Here is a 15,074-nt window from a genome sequence, read left to right as displayed (position 1 = left end):
GCTTTTGTCACATGCCTGCACCATACTGGGAAAAGTGTTGGCTTAATTTGGAGCTTTTGAGAATTTCATATGGCTACTGAGTGTATAATAACATTGATATTGCCATGAGTGACATTTCTTTATCCTTAGAGAGAACACAGCCAACCAGGTAGTAAATTGACCTGAATGAACAGTGGTTCTGGAATTGCCATTCACTTATTGTATAAATGCTGGGCTTCATATCCCTCATGTGCAAAATGGAGTCTAGTCCAGGGAGTCAACAGACTTTTTTTTTTTTGGTCCAGTCATAAGGCCTGAACTCTGGGCCTGGGCGCTGTCCCTCAGCTCTTCAGCTCAAGGCTAGCACTCTACCACTTGAGCCACAGTGCCACTTCTGGCTTTTTTTTTCTGCTTATGTGGTGCTGAGGAATTGAACCCAGGGCCTCAGGCATGCAAGGCAAGCACTCTACCACTGAGCCACCTTCCCAGCCCTCAACAGACTTTTTGTATAAAGGACAAAATAGGAAATATTTTAGGGTTCCTGGGCCAAACAGTCTCTGTTCCAACTACTAATCTTATAAGTGTAAAAGTAGCTTCAGACATAGATGATACTTAAATGAATGGAAATGTTCCATTAAAATTTTATTTACAACAAATAGGTAGTGGGTTAGATTTGACTCATGAACTACTCCTGATCTAGTCAGTTATGAATTGCAACTAATTTGACTTGAAACACAGAAGTTTAATAAAATTGCTTTTCCCCCCTAATCTAATGAAAAGTTGAGGGTTGGTACTCTAGCTAGTGCTAGCATCAGAGACCCAACCACTTTTTCTCTATCAATTGTATCAAGCATTTTTATCCCCTCATCTGGGTTCTGAACTCTGGGCTTAGGCACTGTCCCTGAGTTTCTTTTTGCTTAAGGCTAGGGCTCTACCACTTGAGCCACAAAGCCACTTCCAGCTTTTTTTTTTTTTTTTGGAGTAGTTTATTAGAGATAAGAGTCTCTTGGACTTTCCTTCCCAGGCTGGTTTTAAACCTTGATCCTCAGATCTCAGCCTCCTGAATAGCTAGGATTAGTCCCCCATGATTCTTGTGTCTGATATATCCATTCCTCCCCCCTCTTTCTCTCTCTCTCTTTTTCTTCCTTCCTTCCTTCCTCTTTTCTCTCCTTCCTTCCTTCTTTCTCTTTTCTTTCATTCCTTTGTCTTTCTTTCTTCCCTTTTTTTCTTTCTTTCTCTTTCTTTCCTTTTTTTCCATGGGGCTTGAACTCAAGGCCTGGGTATTGTCCCTGAGTTTTTTTAATGCTCAAGGCTACCACTCTACCACTTTGAGCCATAGCTCCACCTGCAGTTTTCTGGTGGTTAATTGGAGATAAGAGCCTCACAAACTTTCCTGCCAGGGCTGGCGTTGAACCATGATCCTCATATCTCAGCCTCCAGAGTAGTTAGGATTATAGGTGTGAGCCACAGGCTCTCATATCTGATTTCTTTCTTTTAATCACCAAATGGATGTACTCATTTGCAGAGAGATGCTGCTCAATTTTTAAAATTTATTTAGAAGTGATAGTGTGAACACTTGTAAAATAAGCTTCAAATAAACATGCCAAAATAATGCAAGTTCATAGTACTTGTTACATTTTCAAAGTAAAAATATGCACATAGCCATCATAATGTTCTAATAGAAAATACAAGAAAAGTCCATCCTACCCCAAATTTGTTCTTGAGCTGTGGCCCATAAATGAGGGGTCTTTAACAATGGTGAAGGTGGCTCACACCTGTAATCCTAATGACTCAGGAAGCTGAGAGCTGAGGATTACAGTTTGAAGCCAGACAAGGCAGGAGAGTCCATGAGACTTGTATCTTCAATTAACCAGCAAAAAAAAAAAAAAAAAAAAAAGACAGAAATGGAGCTGTGGCTCAAGTAGTAGCCCAGTAGCCTTGAGCAATTGGGTGCTGGTGGCTCACACCTGTAATCCTAGCTTCTCAGGAGGTTGAGATCTGAGAATTGAGGTTCAAAGCCAGCCGGGGCAGGAAAGTCTGAGACTCTTCTCTCCAATTAACCACCAGAAAACCAGAGGTGGAGCTGTGGTTCAAAGTGGTAGTATGGTAGTCTTGAACAAAAAAGCTCAGGAGGACAGTACCTAGGCCCTGAGATCAAGCTCCTTGACTCCCCCCTCCCCCTTTTTTTAGAGGGGTGGGGGATGGGGTCAGGGACAGCACTCAAGCCTAAAGTTCAAACCCCAGGACTAGTGTGCACATGTATACACCCACACACATACTACCCCCCCTCCACAAACCTATATATGTGTATCAAAAATGGCATTGACTTGTTCTTTCCTCCTTTGTTGATTTAGCTGAACCTGAAAGATGAGGTTCTGCTTGCAGAAATCCACAGTGTACAGGAAATGGTTGGCTTTGGAAATCCATCTTTCTGACGTCCTTACAAGTGATGACTTTTTGTCTGGGACTCAACTCCTTTTCTTCCCAGAAAATTTCACTATATAAAGCCTGAAGCTGGAAGGCACAGAATGTTCACAACAAACAAACCATATTCATCTCCAGTGGCTGTTATTGGAGGTTTTATTAAACACTAAACTGGATTACAATAAAAAGTAAACAGGAGATTCAGAATTCATCAGTGTGGTCTGGAATTAAGGTATACACTACATACATACATTATACACACTTCTATACTTATGTAACAACTAACATGCAATTATTTATATAGGTATATATTGTCACTACAGGGTACTGGGCCGAAGAAAATTAGAAAAGGCAGAGATAATAGATAAACATCAGCGGTATCTAGGGGTCCCAAGGCTCTCTGGCACTTGGACCCTGAGTCCCCACAAACAATCATATTTATTTGAGTTTACACAGGGAAGGTAATCATATGGATATAGGCAAAACATAAAGCATTTATATTAATGTTCCACCAGAGCTAAAACAGTTTGTGAGAGACATAGATTCCCTTATACTTCTGAGACAAGAGACTGCAGCCTAGGGAAAGTCCAGACACAGTGTCCAAATATTTAGCCCAAGGTTGTCAAGATCCCTGGCAGCTGCCAGCCCAAGGAATGGGGAGGGATGGGGGGGTGGTTTAATCCAATTTCTAACCCTCTCTGGAGCTGTCTGTTTTAACTCTTCCATGGCCAGCTCTCAGGGTTCTGAGTGCTGTTGAGGCAGCGTTCTGACCTCTCAAACCTTTCCTAGGTTTTACAGCTCAACTTCAGAGTTCCCTACAATATATAAATACAAAAAAGCTATAATGTTGTTGCTATTTGGGTTTCTGATGTGAATACGTATGTTAGGTGATTCCCAGATGAAGTCAGCTGCTAAGTCCTACCAGATTCGTCTGTATACTGTATACTAAGTAGGCATTCTTTTTTTTTTTTTTTTTTGCCTGACTTGGGGCTTGAACTCAGGGCCTGGGCACTGCCCCAGTCTCTGTGTGCTCAAGGCTAGTGTTCTGCCACTTGAACCACAGCGCCATTTCCAACTTTTTTGAGTAATTTATTGGAGAGAAGAGTCTCACGGGGACTTTTCTGCCATCCTCAGATGTCAGCCTCCTGAGTGGCTAGGATCGCATGAGTGACGCACCCGCGCGGGCTAAAGTAGGCATTCTTAAAAGGTGGGCCTAGATGACTGGCCAGGCCTTTTGGAACCAGAGGTGAACAGAAAAGCTGAACAGAGAGGTCTGTGCTGAGGGTAGTGGTGCTTCCTCTTAACCAACAAGGGTCTTCATGGATCTAGACCACAAGAGCTCCGCGAAGACACCATTACCCTACAAGAGAAGCAAAACTCGGAGCTACTTGCAGCAGTGTTCTAGAGTCCTAGTGTGACAAATCGCGCTCCCATCCTGCGCTCTTGGATCCCAGCGCAGCCAAAACTAAAAAGGGAATTAACGGCTTCTCCAGAACCGGCTTCGCCTTTCCAGCCCTCCTGTAAGGGGCAGTGACCGCCTCGGTTTCTCATCCAAGTCCCCAGGACCAGAGCTTCCGCAGACCCAGCACTGAGCCTGCGTCCCCAACGAGTGGTGCCCGGGAGCGCCCCCTCCTGGAATGCGTGCAGGACGGCGGGGTCGCAGGGCACCACGGGCTCAGGCAACCCAAACCGCACAGGGAGCCCCACCCACTTGGCCGCCAGTGCAAACTGCGCTTGCGCAGCAATTTACATGCGCGGCATCGAGTAGCATTGTGGGAAATATAGGAGCGAAGAGCGAAAGAGGCGGGGTGAGAAGGCCGTCGCTTCCGGAACCTGGGTTCTTGCGAGGTGGTGGAGCAGACTTTGGGGAGCAGTGTGGCGCCGGGCACATCGGCTGCCCGCCCGCCCCTCCTCGCCACACCATGGTCCGCCTCAGTGAGTCCCGGGGTGGGAGAAGGGTTAGGGCGTCCGGGGACTAAGAGGGTCTCCCCGAACTTGGTCGGTCCCAGGCCTCGCTGTCGGCCCTCTCCTCAGGTTCAAGGCCGGCCTGAGCGGGCGGGCTCGGGGCCCAGCCAAGGCGACGCCCAGGCCGGGCGAACTAGAGGAGATTGCACAGAACGACAGCTCGGTGGGGGAAGGAAAGAATCCTAGTTTGCCCATTCTGTGCCTTACGTTTTCGTGTCCCCATGAATTACTTCTCTCTAGCCACTCTTCTCTGCAAGAACTACCGCGGGGGCCACCTAACCATCCGCCTTGCTCTCGGCGGCTGCACCAACCGGCCCTTTTACCGCATTGTTGCTGCTCACAACAAATGTCCCCGGGACGGGCGTTTCGTGGAGCAGTTGGGCTCCTATGACCCGCTGCCCAATAGCCATGGAGAAAAGCTCGTTGCTCTCAATCTGGACAGGATTCGGCATTGGATCGGCTGTGGGGCTCACGTCTCTAAACCTATGGAGAAACTTCTCGGTAACTCATCTCTGTTTTTACCTTAAGAAATTTATTAGGGCTGGGAAGGTGGCTCAGTGGTAGAGCGCTTGCCTTGCATGCCTGAAGCCCTGGATTCGATTCCTCAGCACCACATACACAGAAAAGGCCGGAAGTGGTGCTGTGGCTCAAGTGCTAGAGCACTAGCCTTGAGCTGAAGAGCTGAGGGACAGTGCCCAGGCCCAGAGTTCAGGCCCCACAACTGGACCAAAAAAAAAAAAAAAGAAAGAGAGATTTTTATACTGAAGTCAGCTCCTCGATGAGCATGTGCAATGATTCTCATTCCCTCTAGGCTGCCTAGGATTGGAGTGGGAGCTTACCACCATACCAATCTGGAGAATCCCTTTGTGGACTCCTTCATAGGACTGGATGACTGGGATTTTATGCTAAAAATGAGAATGTTGTGTCTTGGATGCCTATTTCCCCCCCAAGTAACAGCTTTAGGAAGACAACAGCTTTAGGAAGTAGCCCTCTTCTGGCTTCTTGTAGCAAATGGGGGAGGAGGGGCATGTTTTAGACCTATGCTCTGGATCAGGAGTCAGACCTGATAAGCAGAGTGCCCAGGAAAACACTGACATATACTGTATTAAAATAAATGAATATCCTGTTGCTTCCAGGTCTTTCTGGTTTTTTCCCTCTGCATCCTATGATGATTACAAATGCTGAGAGACTGCGAAGGAAACGAGCGGGTGAAGTCCTCTTAGCTTCTCAGAAAACAGAAGCTGAGGCTCCAGAAACAGAAATAAGCTGACTTCAGTGAACATAGTGATTACAAGGTCAAAGACTTCTAAAGTACTTGTGTATAGAGCTCTTGGTTTTATTAGGTTTAGAGGTCAGTAAAACCCACTCATCCTCTCCTGGCCTAATTTGAACAAGGGCTAGGCAGAGATTTGTTCTTGTTTGACATAAGAGTTCTATGTGGATACTAAGGTTTTTCTGCTTTTATCTCGGAAAAAAATGTATTTGTGGACTTTTGGGTCCACAGGCAACCTTACAAGTTGTTGCCTTCCAAGTCTTTTTCACTTCAGAGCTCCCAGCCAGTGTTCTTGGCCTCCTTAAATATTTCTTTAGTCACTCATGGTCATCCCACCAGAACCAACACAGATACCCCTGCCTCTTTTTGTAATGGGAGGTTTATATTGTTTCCTTGGCACATAATTATGCCTTTACAAAGATAATGAAAATTGTTTTGGGGGCTATAATAGCCTAGTTTTTAAGAATGAAGATTTATGTATGGAAACAGTACAACAAATCATCTTTGTACAATTAATATACATTTAATAAAGAAGTAAAAATAATAAAGTGGAGTGAAGCTAAAGCTCCTACATACATCTTGGGTTCTACAAGCAAAATTACTCGTGAGGATTATGAATTATAAAAGGAGGAAGGATTATCTTTAATTTACAGATGAGGGAGATGGAACTCAGGTGGTAACTTGCCCAGCAATACAGGATTCAGACTCCAGTTTGCCCATCTGGAAAGTCCTTTCCAATATATATATTGCCTATATGTAGGAAAAAGGAACAAAGATGGGCTTTTTAAGTCCACTTAGAAAATAAGTGATAAAATTATGTTTGGATATCATGAGTTTGGTGTACTATAAATGACTAGTTGTGCAAAAACAAAGTATCACCAAACTAGTATTCTACACCCGTAAACTTGAATTAAATGGCTTTGTGCATACTCTAGATATTTCTAATTCTGTTGTAAAACTAAGCTATAGAAAACTTATAGAAGGAGTTCTAACGCCTTACCAGTATTCCAAGTCTGTCCTGCTTGCAGTTACTATCCATCTCAAAGTCTAAGGTTATTGAGGCTCTTCAAAGGGCTGTTGTTTTTCATTCACTTGTTTTGAAGCCTTTGCAACCAGGACTGATATAGAGGAGCTCACTTTAGCTGAGTTTGATCTGGCATCCCAGAAAGAGAAATACCTACAATTCTAAATGCTGCCATGGTTGCAGGCATTGCAGAAACTTTCTAGCAGATAACAATGACTTGGAAAGTTCTGAGCAGTGAGTATAACTGATCTGAAATTGGGTTATTTTGAGCTCCTGAGCCAACATAGGTGTTTACTTTGTCTTCTGGTTTATCCTTTTTTATAATATCTTTATGCACATATTTCATGGGTTTATCTTGGTTTACAAATTTTTCTCTAGTTTTAAGTCTTGGCTTTGGATCTCCAGGCCCAAGTTTCTCTTGTGATAGATAATTGCTCCAGCCCATCCTGCTGCATCTCACAGTCCAATACACTCAAACCCAGTTATTAACTTCACAAAGCACTAAAAGGTAGCTCTTTTTTTTTGGGGGGGGGAGGTCCGGTTGTGGGGCCTGAACTCTGGGCCTGGGTACTGTCCCTCAGCTCTTCGTCTCAGGGCTAGCACTCTACCACTTGAGCCACAGCACCACTTCCGGCTCCCCCTCCCCCTTTTTGCTTATGTAGTGCTGAGGAATCGAACCCAGGGCCCCAGGCATGCAAGGCAAGTGCTCTACCACCGAGCCATCCTCCCAGCCCCAAAAGGTAGCTCTTATGTGTAATCGTAGCAACTCAGGATGCTGAGATTTGAGGATTGCGGTTCAAAGCTAGTCTGGGCAGGCAAGTTTGAGAGACTGATCTCCAATTACCAAAAAGTGGAAAGTGGGGGTGTGGTTTAAGTGGTAGAGCTTTAGTCTTAAGCACAAAACCTCAGGGACAGGTCCTGTATTCAGAGTTCAGGCCCCAAGATTGATGTTTCCCCCTCATCCCCTGCAGGGGTTTAGGAAATGCTTCTTCAGTAGTCCTAACTTGTAGGTTCCAAAATTACTTGGGTCTACATTTGTACTGTGTTGAGGGATCTAATCTAAAAAAACAAAACAAGCGGTTATATCATGTGGGGATAATCCATGCGTCAAAGCACTAGTAAGCTTGAACTGGAATTTCGCGGAAAAGACCGAGCACGCCATACTTCCCTACTGAGGAAAAAACGCGCTGGATCAGCTATGTGCAATCCAGCAGAAGAACGTTCTCGCCCTATACATCCGGTCCCAGGCTAGCATTCTCCAGGCCTGGTTTCCCAGCGGGCCCAGGGCACGCCGGTTTTGCGGCAGTCGCAAAGCACTGCTCTGTGGGCGTGGCTCCTCCCCTTCCGCGCCTCTTGTGACGCAGGCGCCTTAGGCTTTTTGAGCGGGAAAACGGGAGTGGTGTGGAACGGGTTAGTGCAGCTGCAACTTGCGGGCTTTGCGGACGCAGCCCCTCCCCAGTATGGGGCTGCTAGAGCTGTGCGAACAAGTGTTCGGAACCGCCGACCTTTACCGGGTGCTGGGCGTGCGGCGAGAGGCTTCGGACGGCGAGATCCGACGTGGCTACCACAAGGTCTCCCTGCTGGTGCATCCCGACCGGGTGGAAGAGAGCCGCAAGGAGGACGCCACCCGCCGTTTCCAGGTGCGAGGGCCAGCTTCCGACCGGCCGCCGGGCGCCCCCCGGTCTTCCAGCCGCTCGCCGCCGCGCCAGGGGAGCTTCGTGGGCCTCGAGCAGCTGTTTCCCAGCAATTAACCTCTCCGGGCGCCGTTTGAGAGAATGTACGAGGGTGACTTTCCGACGCTCTTTCCATGCAGATCTTGGGCAGAGTCTACGCCGTTCTCAGCGACAAGGAGCAGAGAACCGTGTACGATGAGCAGGGAGCAGTGGACGAGGACTCTGCCGGGCTCAATCAGGACCGCGACTGGGAGGCGTATTGGAGGTTGCTCTTTAAAAAGGTAGAGGACTTTGGAGATTTCCTTGTGATAGTTCGTATTACTCAGCAAATATACCTTTTATTTCTAACATATTTCTTGAGGTTATAGTAATTTTCCTTATTAGATATCTCTAGAGGACATTCAGGCGTTCGAGAAGACTTACAAAGGTTCCGAAGAAGAGCTGGCTGATATTAAACAGGCCTATCTGGACTTCAAGGGTGACATGGACCAGATCATGGAGTCTGTGCTTTGCGTGCAGTACACAGAAGAATCCAGGATAAGAAACATCATTCAACAAGCTATCGATGCCAGAGAGGTCCCCTCCTATAAAGCCTTTGTCAAAGAATCAAAACAAAAGATGAATGCCAGGAAGAGGAGGGTAAGCAATTGAATACTATAGATAATTTACACACTGTTTCCAAAAGTTCTGAAGGTATTTGGGATTGTGGAAGTAAACGACCATTGAAATATGAACTGGGGGAGCTGGGAAGGTGGCTCAGTGGTAGAGCGCTTGCCTTGCATGCATAGGCCCTGGGTTCCATTCCTCAGCACCACATAAGCAAAAAGAAAAAAGCCGGAAGTGGCGCTATGGCTCAAGTGGTAGAGCGCTAGCCTTGAACTGAAGAGCTGAGGGACAGCGCCCAGGCCCAGAGTTCAGGCCCCACGACCGGACCCCCCCCCCCAAAAAAAAAAAAGAAAAAGAAATATGAACTGGGGTAAACATGATTTGTTCTGTAGCACTCATCTAAATAGGAAAACCCTCTTTATTATTTTGGTATGTTATGTTCAAGGTGATTGTACTGTATGAGTTGTTTAAATTAAGTTATATTACCTAAAAATGACAGTGAAATAATGTCATGTTGGCTAGTTCTTGTATCTTTGTTGAAGCTCTTGTATCTTTATTGAAGCTTTTTTTTTTTTTTTTTTCCTGTTCCTGGGGCCTGAACTCTGGGCCTGGGTGCTGTCCCTCAGCTCTTCAGCTCAAGGCTAGCACTCTACCACTTGAGCCACAGTGCCACTTCTGGCTTTTTCTGCTTATGTGGTGCTGAGGAATCGAACCCAGGGCCTCATGCATGCAAGGCAAGCACTCTACCACTGTGCCCCCTTCCCAGACCTGTGGAAGCATTTCTTAAGTGATGAATTATGGAGTCCAGGTATATAGTAGAAACAATGGTCTTGAGTTAGGTGACAGACAGGTAAAGATTGTGTCTTGTTAACAGGTGATGTACACTTAAAATTTAAGCACTGGGTAGATTAAAGCAGGAGGATTTCAAGTTTGAGGTCAGCCTGGTCCACATAGTATACTCTTATCTCAAAAAAAAAAAAAAAGTTAAGATCTGGGGAGTAGGAGGAGTGGCTCAGTAATGGATTGCTTGCTTAGCTTGTGCTAGGCCCTGAACTTAATCTCCATATTCCCTTCTCTTACTCTATAAATGTGTACATTTATGTTTAAAAAAAAACTTATTTTCCTTGATCTCAGGGCCTTATCCTTGTTTGGCAGATGAGATATGGTTTTAATTTCCTATTCAGGTGTGTGCTTGTAGTGAAAATCTGCCTGCTGTATGGTCTTACTATTGTAGCAAGGATGACAGGCATGAACCAACAAGCTCAACTTCTGATGAAATGGAGACTTTGGACTTTTTATGCCTAGATTGACCTGAAACACCTTTTCAATCTCAAGCCTCTCAAGTAGCTAGGATTATAGTCATGAGTAACAGTGCAGATTTTGGGGCCTTTGATTCTTGGGTTGGACTCACACCCACATATATATACACATACATACATAGTTTTGAGGATTGTGATTTTTTTTTCTTTTTTCTTTTTTTTGGTCTGTCATGGGGCTTGAACTCTGGGCTTGGGCATTGTCCCTCAGCTCTTCAGCTCAAGGCGAGCACTCTACCACTTGAGCCACAGTGCCACTTCCGGTTTTCTAGTGGTTTATTGGAGATCAGAGTCTCACGGACTTTCCTTCCCGGGCTGGCTTTGAACCACAATCCTCAGATCTCAGCCTCCTGAGTAGCTAGGATTACAGGCGTGAGCCACTGGCGCCCGAGGAGGATTGTGTCTTGTAGAGGTACTTACCCTTTCTTATTCCCAACTGGGTCAGGAAGATCTGCAGCTTTAGGTACAAGGTGGAATGCAGAGAATAACTGACTTTTTTGTTCTGGGTGAAAATTAAAGGGTCTGTGTAGAGGGTCAGGTTATCTGGTGAGGGCAATAAGGCAATGTCTTATTGAGATCATCATTTTGTTTCATGGGCTTTTTCCGCTTAAGTTCAGGCTCACAGATGTTTTCTCTGGGAAAACTGAACACAGCTGTATACAGTAAAGGCTTTACAGCATCAGAAACTTCCTGTGGTGTGAAGATAGGTCAAGGGCCTGGGCACTGTAACTCGAGTTCCTTTGCTCAAGGCTAACACTCAACCACTTTGAGCCACAGCCCCACTTCTGGTTTTCAGGTGGTTAATTGGAGATAAGAATCTTACGGACTGGGGCTGGGAAGGTGGCTCAGTGGTAGAGTGCTTGCCTTGCATGCATGAGGCCCTGGGTTCGATTCCTCAGCACCACATAAGCAGAAAAAGCTGGAAGTGGCGCTTTGGCTCAAGTGGTAGGGCGATAGCCTTGAGCTGAAGAGCTATGGGACAGTGCTCAGGCCCAGAGTTCAGGCTCCATGACCGACAAAAACAAAATCAAAACAATCTTACAGACTTTGCTTCCATAGGCTGGCTTTGAACTGTGGTTTTCAGATCTCAGCCTTCTGAGTAGCATTATAAGTGTGAACCACCAGCAGCTGGTGAAAAGGTAGTTTTGAGATCCTGTTGAGCAAACTTGGGAGGAGGGATTCTGAAGTTTTGTAGATTATTTGAATATAAAAAGTCTCTTTTGGGATAACATGATCCTAATTTGTTAAAATATCCAGTATCAATAGCATCCTTAGCCAGGCACAAGTGGTTATGCCTGTAATCTTGCTACTCAGGAGGCAGAGATCTGAGGATCACGGTTTAAAGCCAGCCCAGGAGGAAAGTCCATGAGACACTAATTTCTAATTAACCACCAGAGAACCAGAAGTGGTGCTGTGGCTCAGGTGATAGAGTGATAGCCTTGAGCTGAAGAGCTGAGGGACAGCGCTCAAGCCTAGAGTTCAAGTCCTATGACTGATCCCCCCCAAAAATCCAAAAACAAGGCATTCTTTTTTTGTGTCTGTACCAGTCGTAGGGCTTGAATCTGGACCTGGGCACTGTCCTTGAGCTTTTTGATCAAAGCTGGTACTCTATCACTTAAGCCACAACTCCACTTCCTGCCTCACAGTAAGTCTCACAGACTTACTGCCTGAGCTGGCTTTGAACCTCAGTGCTCAGAACTCAAGACTCCTGAGTAGGTAGGATTATAAGCATGAGCCACTAACTCCTGGTTCATTCTTTTTTACAAAATTCATCAGGGCTTAGGACCACTTAATGCCATAGTTGCTGTCCTTAAGTATTCTTACAGTATTTTGGAAAATTTGGTAAATGTATCTTCAAAAACAGGTAGAGAAAGTTAAGTTGAGCCCCAGTGGCCCATGCCTGTTATCCTAGGTATTGAAGAGTTTGAGACTTGGGGGATTACAGTTCAAAGCCAAAACCACAGAAAGGTCTATGACACTCTATTTCCAATTAACCAGCAAAATGCTGGACTGAAGATGTGTGGCTTATGTGGTAGAACACTAGCCATAAGTGGGCAAGAAAGCTTGAGCAATTAATTTTTTTTTTTCTTTTCTATTTTGGTACTGGTGATTGAACCCAGGACATTGCACCTCCAAGGCAAGTGCTTTGCTCCTGAGCTACATTCTAGCCCCCAATTTTTTCTCATTTATTATGAATTAAGTAATTATATAAAGAAGTGACAATTCTGTAAGTCAGGTTGAGTATAATGCTTTTTGGTCAGTGTTACCCTGAGCAGTGTTTTACTCAGAGGCACTGCATTCAAGCCCAAATACCATCATGAAAAAGAAACATTTCTGATGGCTCATGCTTGTAAGCTTAGCTACTTGGGAGGTGCAGATAGGAAGATCATGGTTTAAGGCCAGCCTGGCCACAAAAAAAAAGAGAGACCCTATATGATATGTTGATTAGAATCAGGATCTACTGCTTCCTCTTAGCAATGTTCGTGGTCTTCTAATGAATGACATTTGCGTAGTCCTAAAATTGAAAAGGTCTTAAAGATTTGATGGAGGGAAAGGAATATTTTAAGTATTTCCTGGTTGCTGTGGAGAATCTTATGAAATTCTATCTCAGGCTGAAGAAGAGGCTAAAGAAGCAGAAAAGAGCAGAAGAGAGTTGGGGCTTGAAGAAGGAGTAGATAATTTGAAAGCACTCATTCAGGTAAAATTTTAAGTTTTCTTTTTTTTTTTTTGGGTCCGGTTGTGGGGCCTGAACTCTGGGCCTGGGCACTGTCCCTCAGCTCTTCAGCTCAAGGCTAGCGCTCTACCACTTGAGCCACAGCACCACTTCCAGCTTTTCTTTTTGCTTATATGGTGCTAAGGAATCAAACCCAGGGCCTCAGGCTTGCAAGGCAAGCGCTCTACCACTGAGCCACCTTCCCAGCCCCTTAAGTTTTCTTATGTTCTCTTTACAGTTGCTTATTTACTTTGTGGTATTTAAGTAACCTATTAAAACCTATTTGGGGTTTTTGAGAGTTAAAATTCAGTGGTTTTTATTGTATTTGCAAAATTGAACAGTCATTACCACTGCAATGCAAGAACATTTCACCACTCCAAAAGAAACCTAATACCTTAACAGTCACTCCTCATCTACTATTCCTATGCCCTCATCCCTGGTAACGATAAAGAACTTTCCATGTTGGTGCCTAGTATTAACTTTTGAAAGCCTGTGTTTTAACTTCTCAAACAGAGCAGACAAAAGGATCGGCAAAAGGAAATGGACAGTTTTCTGGCTCAGATGGAAGCAAAATACTGCAAACCTTCCAAAGGAGGAAGGAAAAAAACGGCTGTCAAGAAAGAAAAGAAGTAATGGAATTTTTTCTCTTTAAAGATCCTTAGGTATTCATTGGTATGACAGGCAAGGCCCGGTCAAGATTTAAAGGCAAACCTTTGAAATTCTTTCCTGCCAAGATTCAAAACTAAACCAAGCAGAACCTGATTTTAGTATTTCTTAGGATTAATTTGACCCACTATGAGGTCCTCAAGAAGGAGTATATTGATAGATGGGAGGAAATATCCTTCCCCACAGCACTTGCTTCCTGGGCCTTCTGCCCAGGGAACTCTGAATTGCTTTCAGTGATGTGCACTTCCATTAGAACAGGTGCTCTACTCTATCCTTTTACTACAGGGGAAACAGGTATTCACATTGCCTTTAACATTTTTGTAAGACATATGTAACTAATAAACAAGTAAAATATTAAGTTCTGGTGGTTTTTTAAATGATTCAGTTGATAGATGACAAAACTAACTAGTCAGCACCACAGCAGTCCAGTTTCAGTGGCATAAAGAAATGTAGCACTGGGCTGGGAAGGTGGCTCAGTGGTAGAGCGCTTGCCTTGCATGCTCGAGGCCCTGGGTTCGATTCCTCAGCACCACATAAGCAAAAAGAAAAAAGCTGGAAGTGGTGCTGTGGCTCATAGTGGTAGAGTGCTAGCCTTGAGCTGAAGAGCTGAGGGACAGCGCCCAGGCCCAGAGTTCAGGCCCCACGACCGGACCCCCCCAAAAAAAAAAGAAATGTAGCACTGGGCTGGGAAGGTGGCTCAGTGGTAGAGCACTTGGCCTTGCATGCCTGAGGCCCTGAGTTCGATTCCTCAGCACCACATAAGCAAAAAGAAAAAAGCTGGAAGTGGTGCTGTGGCTCAAGTGGTAGAGTGCTAGCCTTGAGCTGAAGAGCTGAGGGTCAGCACCCAGGCCCAGAGTTCAGGCCCCATGACCAGACCCCCCCCCGCCCAAATGTAGCACTGTCTCAAGTGTCCTTAGGCAGATCACTCAGCTGGTTGAGCTGCTTTCTACATCTGTAAAATTAGTATACATGTAAGGGAATTGGGCTAAGCGAATTCTTAGAGATATAATCTGATATCTAGATAGATATATAGATATAGATATCAAACTTTTTCTTACAGTGTAGTCATAGTACTGACTCATTAGAACTATAAGAGACTAGCTTTTGTTTTGTTTTTTTGGGCGCCAGTCCTGGGGCTTCAACTCAGGGCTTAGGTACTGTCCCTGAGCCTCTCTGTGTGCTCAAGGCTAGTGTTCTACCACTTGAGCCACAGTGCCACTTCCAGCATTTTCTGTTTATGTGGTACTAAGGAATTGAACCCAAGGCCTCATCATGCTAGGTAAGCATTCTACCACTAAGTCACCTTCCCAGCCCTATATAGGGCATTTTTTAAGGACTTTTCAACTTTAAATTGATTTGTACACTAATATACTATATGCACTAAAAAACCTTTTGCTGGGCTGGGAAGGTGGCTCAGTGGTAGAGCGCTTGCCTT

General features: G+C 45.0%; 3 protein-coding genes across 3 annotated transcripts in view; all 3 read left to right on the top strand.

Annotated features, from left to right (window-relative positions):
- Cfap70 (cilia and flagella associated protein 70) overlaps window positions 1–2,612 on the top strand; it is a 74,146-nt gene extending 71,534 nt beyond the window's left edge. Inside the window, exon 28 of the mRNA XM_070020556.1 lies at window positions 2,334–2,612. Within this exon, the coding sequence (XP_069876657.1) occupies window positions 2,334–2,414 (81 nt within the window). The 3' untranslated portion in view covers window positions 2,415–2,612. The remainder of the gene's footprint in view (window positions 1–2,333) is intronic.
- Window positions 2,613–4,187: 1,575 nt separating this feature from the next.
- Mrps16 (mitochondrial ribosomal protein S16) lies at window positions 4,188–6,218 on the top strand. The gene is made up of 3 exons (XM_070020555.1): window positions 4,188–4,338; window positions 4,609–4,869; window positions 5,505–6,218. Exons 1-3 carry the CDS (start codon window positions 4,326–4,328, stop codon window positions 5,636–5,638), a joined length of 408 nt encoding a protein of 135 aa, XP_069876656.1. The 5' UTR covers window positions 4,188–4,325; the 3' UTR covers window positions 5,639–6,218.
- Window positions 6,219–8,002: 1,784 nt separating this feature from the next.
- Dnajc9 (DnaJ heat shock protein family (Hsp40) member C9) lies at window positions 8,003–13,997 on the top strand. The gene is made up of 5 exons (XM_070020554.1): window positions 8,003–8,305; window positions 8,479–8,619; window positions 8,723–8,977; window positions 12,872–12,958; window positions 13,487–13,997. Exons 1-5 carry the CDS (start codon window positions 8,126–8,128, stop codon window positions 13,604–13,606), a joined length of 783 nt encoding a protein of 260 aa, XP_069876655.1. The 5' UTR covers window positions 8,003–8,125; the 3' UTR covers window positions 13,607–13,997.
- The last annotated feature ends 1,077 nt before the right edge of the window (window positions 13,998–15,074 follow it).

The sequence above is a fragment of the Dipodomys merriami genome, unplaced genomic scaffold, assembly GCF_024711535.1.
Source record: "Dipodomys merriami isolate MVZ:Mamm:240054 unplaced genomic scaffold, mDipMer1.0.p SCAF_14, whole genome shotgun sequence".
Classification (NCBI taxonomy): domain Eukaryota; kingdom Metazoa; phylum Chordata; class Mammalia; order Rodentia; family Heteromyidae; genus Dipodomys; species Dipodomys merriami.
The sequence above is the reverse complement of the archived record's forward strand: the minus strand, read 5'-3'. Positions and strand labels throughout refer to the sequence as shown.

What these genes read in the sequence shown, in the direction of transcription:
- Mrps16 (XM_070020555.1), top strand. An exon ending in ACCTATGGAGAAACTTCTCG is followed by an intron (nt 4,870 to 5,504) that starts GTAACTCATCTC and finishes TGTTGCTTCCAG; the next exon opens with GTCTTTCTGGTTTTTTCCCT.
- Dnajc9 (XM_070020554.1), top strand. Translation starts at nt 8,126, where the DNA reads ATGGGGCTGCTAGAGCTGTGCGAACAAGTGTTCGGAACCGCCGACCTT. An exon ending in TGAATGCCAGGAAGAGGAGG is followed by an intron (nt 8,978 to 12,871) that starts GTAAGCAATTGA and finishes ATTCTATCTCAG; the next exon opens with GCTGAAGAAGAGGCTAAAGA. An exon ending in ATTTGAAAGCACTCATTCAG is followed by an intron (nt 12,959 to 13,486) that starts GTAAAATTTTAA and finishes CTTCTCAAACAG; the next exon opens with AGCAGACAAAAGGATCGGCA.